An 18,686-nucleotide genomic window follows, 5' to 3' on the forward strand; every position below is an offset into this window, starting at 1 on the left:
ATTGGAAAACTGACCAAATAAGGATGTTTTAACATTATGTTTGAAGTACATACAAATAAAGAAAAATCTATTAGCAGATATTCTCTTAACCCACTAATAGCCATCAGTTAGTAATGATACAGCTATAATTCTGTATTTGTTTATGTAATTAGGTAGCAGACATGTACTATTTCTAATTTCCAAAGGCCCAAAAGGAAGATATTTTCCCTGTTATTTTATAAACAGACTTTTAAATTCAAATAATTTGCTCAAGTTTACCCAGCTAGTAAGAGTTTTTCTTACTCCAGGTTTTCCAGACTCTAAAGTCTATTCTTTTTTACATTCCAACTGTCATTAACATAAAACATTTATGATGGTTTTCAACTTACCAGAATATTTGAACACCCATAACACCCTGCATGCTGGCTGGGTCAGATAACTATTCGATTATTTCAATTCCAGGAAGTTTGCACTATCGTAAATAATAATGACTTTTCTAGTATTTCTAGGATTCATCAAAATTCCAGCAACCATTCAAAAATTAAACTCTCTTTTTTCTTGACTTTCTGTTCAAAAGTTAGTGTTTTAATAATTAGATTTTACGTTATCTCTAGGTTTTCAGTGGAGCATAATGGATTTCAGAGAACATTGATGGCTACTAAAATTGGTCTTAATAAGTCACAATGACAACTTTATCACACTTTTTTTTTCAAATTTTGTACAGAGTAAAACAATTCTACTTCCTTATATTATGTTTATTTCCCAGATTTTACCTAAATGTTCTTCCCTGGGGCCATTGCTATTGTGAAACTGTTTTAATGGCCTTCATTGGGGGGTGGTGCAAATGCTCTAATTGCCTTTGCTAAAAACAAGGGTTTCATATAAATTGAATTTTTCTTTTAGGATAATTGCCATTCGCTTTTGTTTTCTATGCCACTGAGTGGGGTTTTGCACTATCCTCTGTGGACAATTAAAGTGCTGAAGTAGGAGAAGCTAATAATTGCTTTGTGCAATAATACTGACAACCTCTGCGTGTTTGTCAATCTGTGTTAACAGTACCGATCAGGATGGGATCCTCATAGAGGGGCAGATAATATTTCCACTAAATCTTCGGACAGTGATGTAAGTGATATATCCGCGGTTTCCAGGACTAGTAGCGCTTCTCGTTTCAGTAGCACAAGCTACATGTCCGTCCAATCAGAACGGCCAAGAGGAAACAAGAAAATCAGGTGAGTAAGGGGATTTTAGCAGGACATTCTTCTAAACATATTGTAGGTCTTTGATTTTCTTTGGGTAAACATAAAGTCCTTTACTTCAGAAAGGTTAATATGTGTCGTGACGACAATAAGAACTTCTGAACATACCGCTTTCTATTATATTTTGGTCTATATTCAAACTACTGGCACAGAGAGGTTTTATAGAACACATAACATTTTTCTTACTAGACTACTTGATGTGCTACATCAGTCATTTTTTTCATGTTTGCTATTTAAAAAGTAATTCTGTTATTATTCTATCTTTACTGAAATGAAAGTGATGGGTAGGTGAGGATTTGAATTTTTTAATGTTCCTAGGAATATGAAAAATAATATTTTGGAGGGGTTTTTACCTAGCTGGATACACTTCAGTGATTCAGAATACATAAAGGATATTACCTTTTTAGTAGGATGGTCTCCCATTTTCCTGACACCTTTATGAGGGCATGGGAAAGTTCCTCAGCTTCTCAAGAAAATTTATAAATGTAACTTACGGTAGTACAATTTTCACTTATCACCTGACCTCTAGATTTGATGGGCACCTAAGCTAATTTATACAATCTGTAATGGAGACCACCACCTTTTTGCATGCAACTTCGTGACAGGAAAATATACTATAAAAATAATTATGACTAAGTGTTGCTTACACAGTGCTGCTTCTGGTGAACACTGGAAATAAAAGTATTCAGTGTTTAAAAGATGTAATTTTTATTTCTGTTTTAGTAGTTTTCATTACATTTCTGTTGAATTTCATATGCATTTTTTTTCCTTGACTTTTTCTTTCTTGTTTGTGTTTATTTGCATGCCTTCGATTTGTGTTGCTTTCAAAAGGCCAAAGAGAGTAGCAGAGGGAGGGCAAGACGGGGAGAAGCGCGAAGAGATAGTTCGTGAGGAGGAGGAGGTAAAGCAAGAAAGACTTAATGAGAATGAGAGAGGGACAGAGATCACAGAAACAAGTAATAAGGAGCAAAACAGAGAATCAGGAGACGAGGAAAAAGCACAAGATATACCTGAGCAAGGGAAAGAAAAAGAACAGTGGAATAAAGAGGATTTGCAAAGGCGATTTTCACAAGATGATGACAGGTAAAGTTTGCTTATTTTTGTAGACATTTCCCGTTAGTAATATAGTCCTTTTTCCTAGTTCTAAGAACTATTTTGCCATTTACATTTGGTTTATTTTCGTGTGTTTTATCTATTTAGCTGCTAATACAGTTAATTCATATATTGACAAATTATCATCAAATAGATTGACTTATGAAACAGCCTTCAATTTGTATCCACTGGCTCTGAGAGCCTGATTTATTTGATGCTCTTTATGACCAGCTGAATCAAATGTAAATTTCCCTTCATCCTTTTGCATTAATTGCTGCATATGTTCTCCATTTGTAGAGTCAAAATTTTTTAAGTGAGATTCTGAAGGGCCTGAAAAAATTTAGCAAATTTCACAAAAAAATATCATACACTGGAAAACGAACTTTAAAAATGAGTGGGAAATTTGCTAGCAGAAAGTAAACTTTATGTGGTCTCTGGCTCCCTTGCCTCTCCATAGTTTCTGGTGGGTCTAGCCCAGTTTTGAGTATGGGGTTTGATTGAGAATCAGGGGCAGTGCTCTTTGATAACTCTGAAAGAAAGGATAGATGCCCCAGGGTTTATTAGAAGGCAAACATGTCGGGTTAGGTCCCTCTAAAAATTCAAGCAGCTAGAGAAACTGCCAGAGAAGGAACTTTGGACAGGAAAGAAAGGGGGAAAACATAAGCAGCAAGGTACAAAAATATGTTTTCATCTTCATAACACAGGCACCAGGTGAGTCTGAAGTTATCTCCATAGTGCTGTACTGAAAGCCAGTCAGCACTAGTACACAGTAGACTTCATCTTTCTGCCTGAGGAGATGAGGTTTCTCTAATTACATTTCTCAGAGACCAAGAATTGCAAATCATGTCCATTTTGGAGGAATTTGGTTTTCTAGCTGTCAATCCAGACTTTGGTTTTGTGTTAGCACATGGTTGGCTTGATAAACACACCCTGTTATAAGCCAAACTTTGCATTATTATATTTAAACGCAATCTCAGAGTGTATGTACTCATAATTAATGAGAAAGATAATTGGGGCACATATTTACCCCTTTGGTATACAATTCAGTGGTTTAGTCTATGGCACTTCACTTTTTGTCTCAGATTGGTATATTTAACTATATCTGTGATCTGTGAAAGTTCCTATATAACAGATATTAAACCAAAGAGGGAACGATCCCAAGTTTGGCATCTTATTGGATTTGAGTCTAAACTAGTCATTTCAAATCTATCTTCATTACTTGTCTAATTTTTGATAATTATGCTGGTTTATTAAGGAAGACTTATTTGGCATGGGATAATTTCATCATTAGTTCACAGAGAAAATTTTCCCAAGGTTTCCTTGGAAAATATAGACATAGAGTTTCCTTTCTTCCAAAAGCCAAATGTAGGTTCTACTATGTTTCTCTTTCTTCATACTGTATAGAGGAGAACACGCGAGCTCATTGCTGTTTGCCTGAGGCCAAAAGTCTAACACGCCTAGCCTGGTGGGCAAGGGTTTGGAGATTTTAACTTTAAGTTCTCAATTTTTATTATTACCTTCTCCATCATTTTCTTTAGGGAAAGAGTACATTATCTTGCAGAGGAAAGGGAAAGATGGTGTATTCCTAGCAATCTGAGTCATCAAGGCACCATACTCAGCTTCAGTAACTATTTAAGACTTCTGAAACTATAAACTAAAGGGAGCCAGGCTACTGTCTCCAGGGAACATACAGTCTCTAAGATGGCACAAAGTATCGACTGAAATTACTTATAGGAAACTTATCGTGTCACTAATTATTACAACATAAGATCTTGAATTTGCTTTCATTTTTTAGAATAAAATGAACAATCTTTATTGAGAGGAAATATGTCTGAGTACTCCCAGTAACATTTTGTTCTGGCAGTTGATGAACACAATGCTGAATTGTTTAAAAACAGCGTATGAGCTTGTACAACATTATTGGAAATAATTTTATGCCATAATACACGACCAACATTTTATGCCTTTTAACAGTAATGCAGATTTTATCAAGGCCAAAAAAAATTCTGACTTCAGAGTTTAAGTATTTATAGCATTGCTAGAATTTAATATTAACACAGTGACTGCAATGAAGCAAATCCATTATAGTTGTTCTTTTCATTACAGTAATTAGATATCATTGCGTGATACAGAATTATGTTATTTGTGGTCTAGTAGTCACATTAGAGGATGTCTTCTGAAAATACAAGTAGAAAATGAAGAGCAAAAAGTAAATTCAGAAAGGTTCATTAAATATTTAAATATAATATTTTTCAAAGTTGAGTTATAAATATATTCATATTTAGATATTTATATTTATATACATGTATGCAAGTCTAATTAATGCCCCTATATCATTAATGAATTTTTGGTAAACTCTAGGAAATACAAAAGTAATTAACCATTGAAAATGTTTTTTCTCAGTCTATATCCATGTGAGTACATTCTAAATTTTATTATCTATTTGCATTTACTGATTATATTACCACATATATGTGGTAAACTGGCTCAGGAAAAAAATTTTTTTCAGAGGTAAGGGGAAATCATTTATTCAACCAAAACTTTTAGAAAATGTCTTAAGCCCTGTACTAAAAGCTGGAGATAGAAGTGAAATTAAGCATTTCTAAATATCTAAGCCTGAGAGTGAAACAATTTCTTAGCCTTGTGTGAGTGGACATTTAAGGATAGCTCATATCCAAAAAATAAAAAATGTCATCAATATACCTAAACAAAGTCACAAGCATATTTGAGGAAGGAATTTGGCACAGAAAGGAAGAGATCTTCAGTAAGACTACAATGGGAGATAGAAAAAACAAAAACTGTATAGTATTATCAAAACCAACAATATTGGTAACTTTACAATCAAACTAGACTCATCTATTCCTCCAGATTTTGTTCTAAGGATATAAGCCAAAAGAAAAAATTCAAGAAACTTGTTCTCTATAAATTTTTATTTTCTCAGGCATGTCTATAAATACTGGAGAATTATAATTTCTCTTTTTTAAAGAGAATGTTCTTGGGGTGGGGACATTTTTTAAAGGAAAAACTTTGGCATCTGTTCAAATATTCATGAAGAGCTGGTTTTAAAAGACCTAAGCCATCTAAATTGTCTAGCTAAAAGTTCTTATAATACTTAGAATGGCAAGCAGGATAAAATACTTGATTCTCATCCTGACTCTGTCACATTAACCTACCTACTTTGTCTGGGCTTTTTTGCCTGTCAGTTAGAGGAATGGATGACACGCCTTGCCATAGTTGAGCTGAACATAGTACACAGCTAACAGGAAAGTAAGCATCTTCTGTTATATTGATCATTTTTCTTCATTATCTTGAGCTCAAGAGATCATTGGTTCTGTGACTAACCAACCACTAGTGGAACAAACAGCTCAACATAAGTTTTCACCATTTGGCAGATATTTCCAGTGTTTTGTTAACCAATATTTAGTACTCCATTGATCAAGCTGAGTTTTTTGGTTTTCTAGAAGTATGTTTGAGGGCCACCTCATTCCATAGGGTGTACTGATGGACTATGACATTCCACTTATGTATTACTTATGTCCTGTATTTGTTTGTTTTGTTGTCTTTCTCATTAAGGCTACTTTCTAGTTAATGCTACTGAAATCTTAAAAGTTCGATAACTTCTCTGTTTATTGATTGTGTATGAAAAAGGAATTTAAAAATATGTAAATATCACTCTAGGAATTTTCATTCTGTAAGTTGGGGTGGGGCCCAGGAATTTGCATTTTTAAAACAAATACCCCAGGTGGTTATGATGCTATCTATCCTTTCTTTTTCAGTTGTTTTTATTTCCTAATGAATTTTAAATCAGCTTGTCAATTTTTGGGGAAAAAAAGCAGCTGGGATATTGACTGGGATTTTTTTAATTAGATTAATTTGAGATCTACTGCCATCTTAAAATATTTTCTTCCAATCTATGAGCATGAGATTGTTCCATTTATTTGTTTTCTTAACTTTCTTTCAATGATGTTTTGTAGTTTTCAGTGTACACATCTTACACTTCTTTTTTAAAATGTATTCTATGCATTTTTAGTGCTATTATAAATGGGATTGTTTATTGCTAGTATATAGACATTCAACTTATTTTTATTTATTTATTTGTTTATTATTTTTAAATTTACATTTTGATCACTTCCCATCTTAAATTTAGGTCTTTCATCCATCTTGAGTTTATAGTTGTGTAAGAAACTGGTCCAGGTTCATTTTTCTGCATGTCACTGACCAGTTTTCCCAGCATCCCAGCAAAGAGATTGGCTTTATTCCATTGGATATTCTTTCCTGCTTTGTCAAAGAGCACTTGACCATACATTTGTGGGTCCATTTCTGGGTTCTCTTCTGTTCCATTAATCTGGGTGTCTGTTTTTGTGCTATCGATTTATTTTTATAAATTGATCTTATATCCTACAACCTTACTGTATTTTGTTTATTAGCTTTAAAGATTTTTGGTAGTTCCTTAGGATATTCTATATAAGAGATCATGTCATCTGGGAATAAGATAGTTTTACTTCTTCCTTTCCAATCTAATTGACTTTTATTTCTTTTTCTTGATTATTTGACCTGGCTAAAACCATTACTACAATGTTAAATAGAAGTGGCTCATAGAAAGTTCTTAAAAGAAACAGCCATGCAGAATTACTAGCATTAGCTGTAAAAGCATTTTTGAGGATATTTTCTCTAATGCCACTCATCCATTTTAGAAATAGTCCATGTAAAACTTTCTTTTAAAATTCTATGAATATTTCTCCTAAACAATTGATATATCTGCTTTACAGAAAACAAAACAATGCACCCCATTGTATGTTCTCTTTACCTAGTCTATCAAGAAGTTCAGGTTCATAGCCAAAATCTACTAATTCCATTCAATTTCTTGAACTACATTATATTAACATTATATTATATACAATAATTGACATTTTCACTTTGCCTCCTTGTTGAGGCTTTGCTTTTCTACCTCTATTTTACTATGATTTTAAGTTCTTTAACTATTTGTTGTAACTGCCTCAAATTATATATGCTGCTAAACCTTAACAGTTTTCATATTTTATCATATAAACTTTTAGAATTTGATCCCATTACTATTCTCTTCTTGAAATGCTTTTTTTCTATGAGTTTCTGTAGTTGTACACTCCTTGATTTCTACATCCATCTCTCTGGTCACCGCGGTGTTTTCTGTGAGCTTTTTGTATGCTTTTATGTTGATATTTTCCAGAATCTCATCCCAGGGTGCCACCCTTTTTTTAATCTATACATTCTATCTTGTCAGTGCATTTCAATTCCATGGTTTCAAGTAGTATCTATATGTTAATGATTTCCAAATCTGTATCTCCAGCCCAGATCTCTTTCTTAATCATCTGCCAAATCCATCCAGTCCTCTTCTGCCCTTCTTCTTGTCTGTCCAGGAGACATACGAAGCTCAGCATGTGAAATTAAATTTATCATGCCCCTCACCAAACAAGCAACCAAAGCAAATGACCTACTTTTCCATTTACTCTCTTTCCCAGTTAACGGTACCCAGGTTCTCACACTTGCCCAAGTAGCAACCTGGACATCACTCTTCACTAGTCCTTCTCCATTGAACATGATTCCCTGCCTCCAGTCACCAAATCTTATTGTTTCTGATGCTAAATCATTTCTGAAATATGTCAGTTTCTTCCTAATCCTATTTTTGCTTCCATGCATTATCTGTTATCTCTTATGAAGATTTGTAGGAAATTCTTATCTTTTTGATCTCATTATGATAATAGCATAAAAAATAAGTAGTCAATTTCTCTGAAGCAGTTCATTTGTGAATTATATACTTTAAAAAGATGAATTTTGGAATTATATCTAAAAATGCTTAAAATTTGGGACAAGTGAGTGGCTCAGTCAGTCAAGCATCTGATTCTTGATCTCAGCTCAGGTCTTGATCTCAGGGTCCTGAGTTCAAGCCCCTTGTTGAGCTCCACACTGGATGTGAAGCCTACTTTAACAAAAAAGGAAAAGAAAAGCTCAAAAAATATTTAAAAAAAACACTCCAACAATTTTAAAATGCTCAAAACTATCTGAAAAAAATGAATCTGTGTCTTCTTCAGTAAATATTATGAGTATAATGGTGATAAATGCAGATGATATTTTGTTTAGGGTTTAGTTCATCAAGCATATTTCCTTCTATTCCATTTCTTCTTAAGAGCTACCTTTCCCTAAAATGTTTATATCTCTTTTTAAGAAATTCTTGCATACATTTTTTTTTTAAATCATGAGGGTTCTTTTTTTTTAATGTTTACTTATTTCTGAGAGAGAGAGAGAGACAGCGTAAGCAGGGGAGGGTCAGAGAGAGAGGGAGACACAGAATCTGAAGCAGGCTCCAGGCTCTGAGCTGGCTTTAGCACAGAGCCCAATGCAGGGCTCGAACCCACAAACCACGAGATCATGACCTGAGCCAAAGTCAGACGCTTAACAGACTGAGTCACCCAGGTGCCCCACATCATCAGGGTTCTTAAGATGAATAAAACACGGACCTTATTCTCAAGAAAATATAATGGTTTTCTTTTCTCTTTTTTTGTAGCCCCCAATTTTTCCTTTGCATGTGAATATAATTGTTGACCTGAAACTGTCAACTCTATATACATCAAAGACTCTGTTAATGAGTAAATAAGCTATTCTCTTGAGTTAATTGATTCTCCATCATATTACTATCTATTTATGGTAAATCTTGAATGTGGTTATGACTTCACAGTCTCTATACTAGATCAATGACAGTGAGAGATTTGAGATTTGATCATGTATATGGTCTGAAGAGAAGGAGCGTTTGGAGATAAAGTACTGAAAAGGCACAGCTACTAGAATGAGAACCTGAAGATGGAGGAGGGTTTGGGTCAGAAGCGTAGGTGGATGGATTGGCTCAAGCCAGAAAAAAGACGGAGTTGAAAATAGTTTTTAGATTGGGAGTTGGGAAGTTGGTCGTCACTACTTGATGGTCATAATTTTCTCAAACACATAAGAGGCAGAATATAAGAGTTGGGAAGTTGAATTAGAGATTGGATTTGAAGATTTGGAAGAATCACTGAAGAAAATAGGAAAACTGGCAGACCAAAGACAAATTAAAGGGTTGATGAATAGTTCTATAGATCCAACTGAGGGACAATTCCAAGAGATCCCAGCATGGAAGAGTAGTGTGTTCTTCTCTAGCACCACTGACCTGATCCAAGTGTAGGTACAGAAGTTAGATTGTAGCACTTGTGGAGAATGGGAATTTTGATGGATGGGACTGTTGGAAAAATAGCAATGGAAAGAAATTAAAGGTGTTTATGTAAATGTCAGTGGTAGACAAGAAGGAAGAAAAGTCAAGACAGGAACTGATAGACCAGGAGAATGTTGGAAAATTCAAAAATTGGAAAACTATACCATGTAGTACAAAAGCAAATTTAGGGAGCTGGATGGGTGAGAGATTTAGGGTATGACATTGAAACTTAAGACTGCATGGTGAGCTATTTCATTATTAGCAAATTCTAAGACATAGCCATTGGAGCAAATAGAACAGAGTGATGAAAAGAGCAAAATGTGAAGGTAAATAGAGACAGGTAAGTTTTCAGATTATGACACAGTTGGCTAGGCCTTCTTAATGAATATGTATCTCTGATAGGATTATAGTAAAATTGAGAATTGAAAAGAAGACCTAGCTAGCTCCTAAAGACTTCAGTGAATGAGTCAACGGCCATGAGGTCACCAGATGATATGAAGAAAGGGGAAAAAAGGAGAAGTATATGTTGGTATAGCCACTAGTCATAAGCTGCAAAAAGACAAGTTAAGCTTTTAAGTCAAAGGAGAAATGTTCACCAAAAAGTAATCAGTAGTTAGAAATATTACAACTATGAAAAAGGATAATTGTCATAGAGGACTTCAGAGGAAACAGTGTGTTCAAGGAAATACCAGGTTTTGTTAAGACAAGACATAGATTGTTTTGTTGACCATAGTGAAAAGGTTTAGAATGATTAATAAGAGTATAGGGGCGCCTGGGTGGCTCAGTTGGTTAAGCATCAGGTCATGATCTCATGGTTCGTGGGTTCGAGCCTCGCATTGGGCTCTGTGCTGACAGCTAGCTCAGAGCCTGGAGCCTGCCTTTAGATTCTGTGTCTCCCTCTCTCTCTGACCCTCCCCTGTTCATGCTGTCTCTCTCTCTCTCTCTCAGAAAGAAATTTAAAAACATTAAAAATTTAAAAAATATAAGAGTATAGCTTTGTCATGGAGCCACCTCGCTTTTCCTCTGCTGTTGGGGCCACCACATTTTTAGAGTATTTATACTTCAATACCACATCTCTGTTCTTCTGTATGAAATTGGAGATCAGGCTTAATTAAAATTTACTCCCACATCCTACATAAATTTTAAGAGGCTTATAAAATTTAATAGATTTTGTATAATAGTCATTATTGTAAATTTTCTTAATTTGTATTTCTGTGGTAACTTGTTTATTTTATCCTGTTGCCACCAGAGAAATCTTATTCAGAGAGGCCTACACAGATTCATTTTTACAAATTTCACAACGGTTAGAATAGTAATTTAAGGTTATATACATTTATTTTTTTTTATGTTTATTTATTTTTGAGAGAGAGAAAGCATGAGTAGGAAAGGGGCAGAAAGAGATGGAGACACAGAATCTGAGGCAGGCTCTGAGCTGTCAGCAAAGAGCCTGACCAGGCCTTGAACACATGAACCATGAGATCATGACCCGAGCAGGAGGTCAGACGCTTAACCGACTGAGCCATCCAGGTGCCCCTACATTTAAAATTTCTATTACCCTTCATGTAAATATTGAACTTTTGTTTTCTGGCATTACCACCATTGATTATAGGTAAATAGTGTTTCTATAGACTTTCTGCTGTAATGGATAAAATTAGTTTTTATGCTCTTTTTAAACATTTATTTCAAATATTTTCCCCACTTGCTGCATGTTAGAGAGTAAAATAAATTTAGTGTGAAAGTAGAGAAATAATTAAATGGGGAAAGTCATTCCCCAACTATTTCTGTTTATTATGGAGTATGAATTACTACTTTGCATTGTACACCTGTCATATGTAGAGACATAGCTTTCAATTTGACACACCGGGGATTCAGCTGGCTTGCTTTGCAAAGTTGTGAATAGAACTTGACGCCATTATACACTGACTCATAGTAAGCATAATATCATCTATCATCCTCCAAAATTTATTTTTAGTATTATAATAAATTACACACATTCTCAAAAAATATACATGAAGGATCATATATAGCATAATGTTAAAACTTAGCTCTGAATTCAGACAGAACTGGATTGAATGCTGCTTCTGTCAATTCCCAACAATATAAATGTAGGTAAATAAGAACCACACTTTTCATCTATATATTGGAGATAATAATAGTAACTTTCTCACAGGGCTGTCATGAAAGTTCAATGAGAGTTTATCCTTACAGCTTTTAACCGAATTCCTGGCATTCCTGGTACATGAAAAGCATTTGCTAAATGGTAGAGATTAATAAAGAAAGAAAAAGAAAGGCGAGAAAAAATAAATATAAAAATGCTCACTTTTTTTTGGCTTTTTTGAACTGCCTATTTCATAGAAACTTTCCTATAATACTTTGAAAGATAATTCAGAGTAAGATATATCCGTCTTATATTTTGTACGAGAGAAAATAATTTCCAAAATACCCCAAAAGATTTCATGACAAGGTAATTTCACAAAGTTATATGGTAGAGATACCTGAAAATGTTTGTAAGTTTCATAGTCTGCTGTGGTTGACCTTTAATGGTCTTGGAGTTAAAGTGGTTTTATTCTTTAAATTGCCTTTATTTATTCAGAGATATTTTTGAGCATCTTCCATATGCCAGACCCTCTGCCAAGATGGGGGAAAAACTGGTTGACAAGACCTAGTCCTTTCTCTCAAAGAGCTTAAAGTCTAGAGGGGAGATAGAAGTAAATAAATGATTGTAATAAGTAAAAGTAAGGAAAGTAATTTTTTTAAATTTTTTAAAATATTTTTATTTTATTTCTAGGAGAGAGAGAGAGAGACAGCGTGAGCAGAGGAGGGTCAGAGAGAGAGGGAGACACAGACTCTGAAATAGGCTCCAGGCTCTGAGCTGGCAGTCAGCACGGAGCCCGACGCAGGGCTCGAACCCACGAACTGCGAAATCATGACCTAAGCGAAAGTCGGACGCTTAACCGACTAAGTCACCCAGGTGCCCCAGGAAAGTATTTTAATATGTGATTTGATAATACTTCCCCTTAGTACATCATTTTAATAACCCACTTAATTATTTCATTTAAAGTGCTCTACCAACTTTGAAGTACAGCTGTATGGGAAATGGAAGTTAGAAAAGGTTATCTAACTTGCCCAATATTAAATAATTTAAATGTCACAGTAGTGACAGAAATTACGTCTTTTGACATCAAAGTCTAATGTTCCTCCTACTTCACCATGGAAGGTCTTTCAAATAAATAAATTGAAATAAGAAGAGACAGGTGACTTTCAGCATTATACAGATAGGAAAACATCTACAGAAAAAAATCCATTATTTCTTTTAAGCTTCTAACCATTTACAAAGTCTTTCTGAATTAATATCTTAAGAACATATTTGAGAAACGTTAAAAGTTGTTCTTGTTGCGCCTGAGTGGCTCAGTTGGTTAAGTGTCCATCTCTTGATTTCATCTCAGGTCATGATCTCATGGTTTGTGAGAGAGGGCTCTCCACTAACAGCATGGAGCCTGCTTGGGATTTTCTTCTCTCTCTGCCAATTTCCCCACTAACATGAGCTCTCTCTCGCAAAATAAATAACCATTAAAAAAAATCAGTTGTTCTTAGCTCTAATGCAAATCAAACATAAGGCTTTTAAAATCTAAAAAATACAGTAATTAAAACATTCATGTTATTTTGCACTTGGGATTCCTATATTCTCCTAATAGTTATTTTTTTAAATCTTCCTGCCATATAAATCTGAAAGAGTCTCTATTTAAAATCAGTTAGCAAGGTAAGATTATGAAGTATCTTACCTTGCTAACTGTAGAAACATACAATCGAATCTTTTCAATCCTTTCTTTCCAAGTATATTTCCAGAAAATTAACCCCATGAACTGATGCTTAAAAATAAATGGTTTTAAGGTCAACAAAATTGGAAGACCTGTATACACACTATCCTTCTCTTCAAGATTCATAGGCTGTATCAGCTTCTGAAAAGTTCCGTAATAAAGTTGTGTTTAAACCACCATTTCCTAAACTTTATGATGGATTCCAAATTTTATTCTGGGAAATATGCTTTAAATTCAATGGCATGCATTCATTTTTCATTCCTAACTTTGGCTTGTATCCTCTCAGTGAAATAAATAGTTTTATTCTTGCTGAGCTTAAGCATAGAATTAAGGTGCACAATTTGGAGTTTCCCAGAAGAGGTCCTTGGAGCTGAGAAAACTTACTTATAGGGATTGATCTAGTCCCTAAAGATGCAGACAGGTGGCACTAGGAAAAGAATTATAAAATCAACTAGGAATACACAAATCTGACAAAGGCATTCCTCTGTCCAAGGAATCTGAGATAAGATTTATGGGGCGCCTGGGTGGCTTAGTCGGTTAAGCGTCCGACTTTCGCTTAGGTCATGATCTCGCGGTTTGTGGGTTCGAGCCCCGCGTCGGGCTCTGTGCTGACTGCCAGCTCAGAGCGTGGAGCCTGTTTCAAGAATCTGTATCTCCCTCTCTCTCTGACCCTCCCCTGCTCACGCTGTCTCTCTCTCTCTCTCTTTCTCCTAGAAATAAAAAAAAAAAGTTAAAAAAAGATTTATCTTTTAAGTAATGACACTAATAAAGGGGATGCATAAAAATGACTTGAAGAATGCAACAAATATCATGAGCATTTATAATTTTTGCCGACTTCTCATGTACATTTTAAAATTTAATGCATACTGTCTCTTATTTAGGAAATTACTTCAAACAAAGCAGTTGAGTCTTAGTATCGAGATGGAGTTGATGGGTGGACCATTTCTACTTTTTCTATCCTTTTCTATCCACTTGGACTGTTAGTTGCTGACATCAAAGGCTAGTACGGCTCTGGAGCTCCCCTGATGTCATGTCTACTTGTATATACATAGCGTGTGCATGTGCGCGTGCATGTGTGCCACGCCCTAGCACATGCTTAGTGGAACTCTCTGTTTCCCAATGTCCCTCTTTACAAAGCGCTCTATCTTGCTCTGAACTGAAGGCTTGCTTATTTCTAATTTTCTAGACTTAGAGTTGATCTTACATTGTTATTTAGTGTAGTCTGTGATTCCCATGGCTAATATTTTAAACACACCATTAAACTTTACTATTTCTACTATTCATTAGAATACACCCTCTTCATTAAAAGAATTAATTATACATACTATATAGGAGAAACAGGAAAATTCTCTTATGTTTAAGGATATATAAAATATTCATCAAGGTATCTCAATATAACAAGTGAATATTATAAGGGAGATATTTATAGACTCATTTTTAAATTCAGTATATAGCTACTTCATTGTCCAGTTATACTTTCAAAGTCTTTACCACTTTATTGTTATTGATCTTTCAATAAATATCACTGTTAATATATTTATGGAGTACTGGTTAAAAATTAATTTTATATGTAATACATACAAATATATGTACATATATTTATATAACATATATCCATACATCATATGTATGTTATCTATATCTCTATATACATATGTATACATGCATATCATGAGATATTAACAGTAGACTTGAGAGATTGACAGAGCAGGTTTCATTATTTACATTTTGAGATGAGGATTCTCCCAGTTTAGGATTCTTATGCTGCTTTAATGAAATAAATGTAGAATTTAGATTTAATCTGTACAAGTGGTTATCACTACAAAAAAGAAAAATCTGTGATTTAGGCATACTTCTTGCAGAGCATAGTCATATTTAGGGGATACTAAAACCCTAGCTTCATGGGAGCAGTGTCTCCCTCTGACTTGGCACTGCCTAGAACACTGCCTAGCTCAGTGCTGGTCTTAAATGGATGGATGAATGCCTATTTCACTAATTTCTTAAAATGTGGCTTTCCATTAAATCCATTGAACTTAGATAATGAATGGGAAAGATAATTCTAAAGTACAAAGACTTTAAGTACCAAATAATTAGATTAAATTGAATGCTTTTTCCCACTAATCCTTAAAGTGCTATGAAATATTTAATTACCGTATTACCTCTTCTTGATTACAATTTTTCTTATTAGTGATTCATTCTTAAAATTTTAATGTAGTGCTTCCCTCTTTTTTTCTTCCAAGTTTTTACTTAAATTCCTGTTAGGTATCATATAGTGTAATATTAGTTTGATGTGTAGGATTTAGTGATTCCTCACTTCCATACAGCACCCAGTGCTCATCACAAGTGCCCTCTGAATCCTCATCACCCATTTAGCCCATCCCCCCACATACCTCCCTTCAGCAACCCTGTTTGTTCTCTATAGTTAAGAGTCTGCTTTATGGTTTGCCTTTCTCTTTTCCCCCCTATGTTCATCTGTTTTTTCTCTTATGTTCCACATACAAATGAAACCATATGGTATGTGTTTTCCTCTAACTAATTTCGCTTAGCATAACACTCTCTAGCTCTATCTACATCATTGCTAATGACAAGATTTCATTCTTTTTTATGGCTTTCATTCTTTCATATATATAAATAAATATCTTTCAATAAATATCACTGTTAATATATTTATGGAGTACTGGTTAAAAATTAATTTTATATATTTTATTTTTTATTTTATATTTTATATATTTATTTATTTTATTAAATATTTTAAATATTTATATTTATACATATACAATGTATGTATGCCTATATTACATATATGTATATATACATATATATTACATTATATATACATACATATATTTATGTATAAATATATACATGTATATATATTTATATATATATACAATTTCTTCTTTATCCATTCATTAGTTAATGGACATTTGGGCTCTTTGCATATTTTGGCCATTGTTGTTAGTGCTGCTATAAACATTGAGGTGCATGTATCCCTTATATTAATCCATCATATTTTTGGACATTTGTAGGTATTAGACTTTTTTTTAATTGAGCCAAACTCACCTGCCTATAACTTAAAAAAAAAAAAATGTTTACTGTCTTTACCTGCAGAGTGATTATAAAGGTGTTTGCTTCATAAGTGTCTGTTAATGGAACATCTTTCTTATGCAGTCCTTTGTATTTGTAATATATTTCAGAAGTTCAAGAACCCAAAAATTGAATTGAATGGGAGAGTTGTATCAGTGACTATCATCTCAGAATTGAACCAAGTTATATTTGACCCACTGGTTGTGTGTGTGTGTGTGTGTGTGTGTGTGTGTGTGTGTGTGTGTGTAAAATATATTTTTAAATTATTTTTATTTTAATTAACTATATAATTATTATTTACCTTTAAGACAAAAAGCAGGAGCACCTGGGTGGCCTAGTTAAGCATCCGACCTCAGCTCAGGTCATAATCTCACGGTTCATGGGTTCAAGCCCCATGTCGGGCTATGTGCTTACAGCTCAGAGCCTGGAGCCTGCTTTGGATTCTTTGTCTCCTTCCCTCTCAGACCCTCCCTAGTTCATGCTCTGTCTCTCAAAAATAAATAAATGTTTTTAAAAGTTTTGTAAATATATGTTTTCTTTAAGAAATATGTAAGTTGTGCTCTAAAACATGTTTATTAGTCTTTTGTATAAAATCAGATCTAGTCAGTAGTATTTAAGCCTTTCAGAAATTTGCCCATAACTTTTAACAGCTAATATTTCTGTTAGCCAAAGTAAGACTCTTCTAGAACCTCATCACTTATTTTGAGAAATCTTACAATTCCATTTTTCTGAATTGATGGATGAGATATCCATGCCTTAATCATTGACAGAGTTCCTGTGGAGAATGATAGACTAAAAACCCAGTATTCATATAATGCTTTTATCCAGTTTTTTTTCTCTGTTTTGTCATTTAAAATTCTCATTTACATAAATTATAAGAAAAATACTTAACCCCCAATAGCTTTTTAAATTTGCATTGAAGACTTGTAAATTTTTTAACACTAATAACTGTGAGAACACCTGTGAGTCAATGTTTCTTTTGAATTGGAAATAACTAGATGCATTGTCTCAGAATACTACTCCATGATAGTTTTAATAATTATTCTGCATGACAAAAGGTAACATCAGTGCTCTGAAGCTAAGACTATAAATATATTTAAATTTGCATTCAGTATATTATAAATCTTAAAGTATCATGTTAATAATGGTGTTTAAATTCTTAAGCTTTTAGCAAATAAAGTGCATAGGAATAACAGCTTCCCTCATTTCATTTTCCTTCAGGAACAGTTGTCTATTCAAGAAAGTGTTTTGTACATTAAGTCAAGGATTAAGTTCCTTCAGAGCTAGATTGACAGGATCACGCTCAATGTCTCTGAGGCATTAAATATTTCTGGTTTCAGTATTTGCATATTTATAAGGAAAATCACATGCAAAAAATATAGACATATTATTTTGTTAATTATAACACAATTATAATGTAGTAATTATTATTTTTTATAAGGATAGATAAGATTTCTTTAACAAAAAACCACTCTCCTTTATCTGTTGGTCTAAGTTAAGTATAAAAAGTAGTCATAGTATCCTGCTCTGATTTATTTTTTAAATCATAAAGAACCTTTCTTATGTCAGTCTAGAATTTGGAAGAGTTCTAGGATTTGAAATCATTCTAAACAGTGAGTAATATCAATAACTGTGCTTTGGAAACCTGCTCATACCTTTGCCATCGTTTTTCTGATCTGGTAACTCAGAAATTTATTTGTACAGTTTAATTCAGCATTGTCCAAAATTCATTAATCATCACACTGTATATATTCACATTTAAATTATGAAAATGCTACATATGAGTTTTCAGTGTGCATGTTGAGATTTATTCTGTATTTCATGGATATCTTATAATCTAATGTATTCAGATAGGACAATGGAACTTTTTGGAGTAATGGAATATTTAAATTTGTGTATGAAAATACACTTTTAAAGAAAATTTTTAAGAATCCTGAAGGATGTAATTATGATCAAAATAATCTACATTTTCTGCTGATTAGGTTATATAGAATATTGTCTTCTGCTTTAATCAACAAAACCCCATATTTTAAGATAAATATTTGGGACATTTTTTTCCTTTCTCTTGTACTAAGTTCTAAGATATCCACATAGCCTTATCAAATGTATGGTTGCCCTCAAGCTATCTAATAACTGTATACTTTATTTAAGTGTATAATTGAAGGAAATTCCTTTTTTTTAATGTTTATTTCTGAGAGAGAGAGAGAGGCAGCATGAGCTGCCCAATGCAGGGCTCGA

At 33.7% G+C, this 18,686-nt stretch overlaps 1 protein-coding gene across 23 annotated transcripts in view; it reads left to right on the forward strand.

Annotated features, from left to right (window-relative positions):
• The window catches only part of RIMS2 (regulating synaptic membrane exocytosis 2), a 599,820-nt gene that overhangs the window by 479,944 nt on the left and 101,190 nt on the right, over positions 1-18,686 (forward strand). For 7 of the 23 annotated variants that reach the window (XM_039233785.1, XM_039233789.1, XM_039233790.1 and 4 more), the window contains one exon: positions 1,036-1,208. The exons of the other annotated variants lie outside the window; for them this stretch is intronic. In XM_039233785.1, coding sequence (XP_039089716.1) covers positions 1,036-1,208 — 173 coding nt within the window. The remainder of the gene's footprint in view (positions 1-1,035; positions 1,209-18,686) is intronic. 23 annotated transcript variants of the gene reach the window in all.

The sequence above is a fragment of the Hyaena hyaena genome, unplaced genomic scaffold (assembly GCF_003009895.1).
Source record: "Hyaena hyaena isolate Hyena2069 unplaced genomic scaffold, ASM300989v1 scaffold_79, whole genome shotgun sequence".
Lineage (NCBI taxonomy): Eukaryota > Metazoa > Chordata > Mammalia > Carnivora > Hyaenidae > Hyaena > Hyaena hyaena.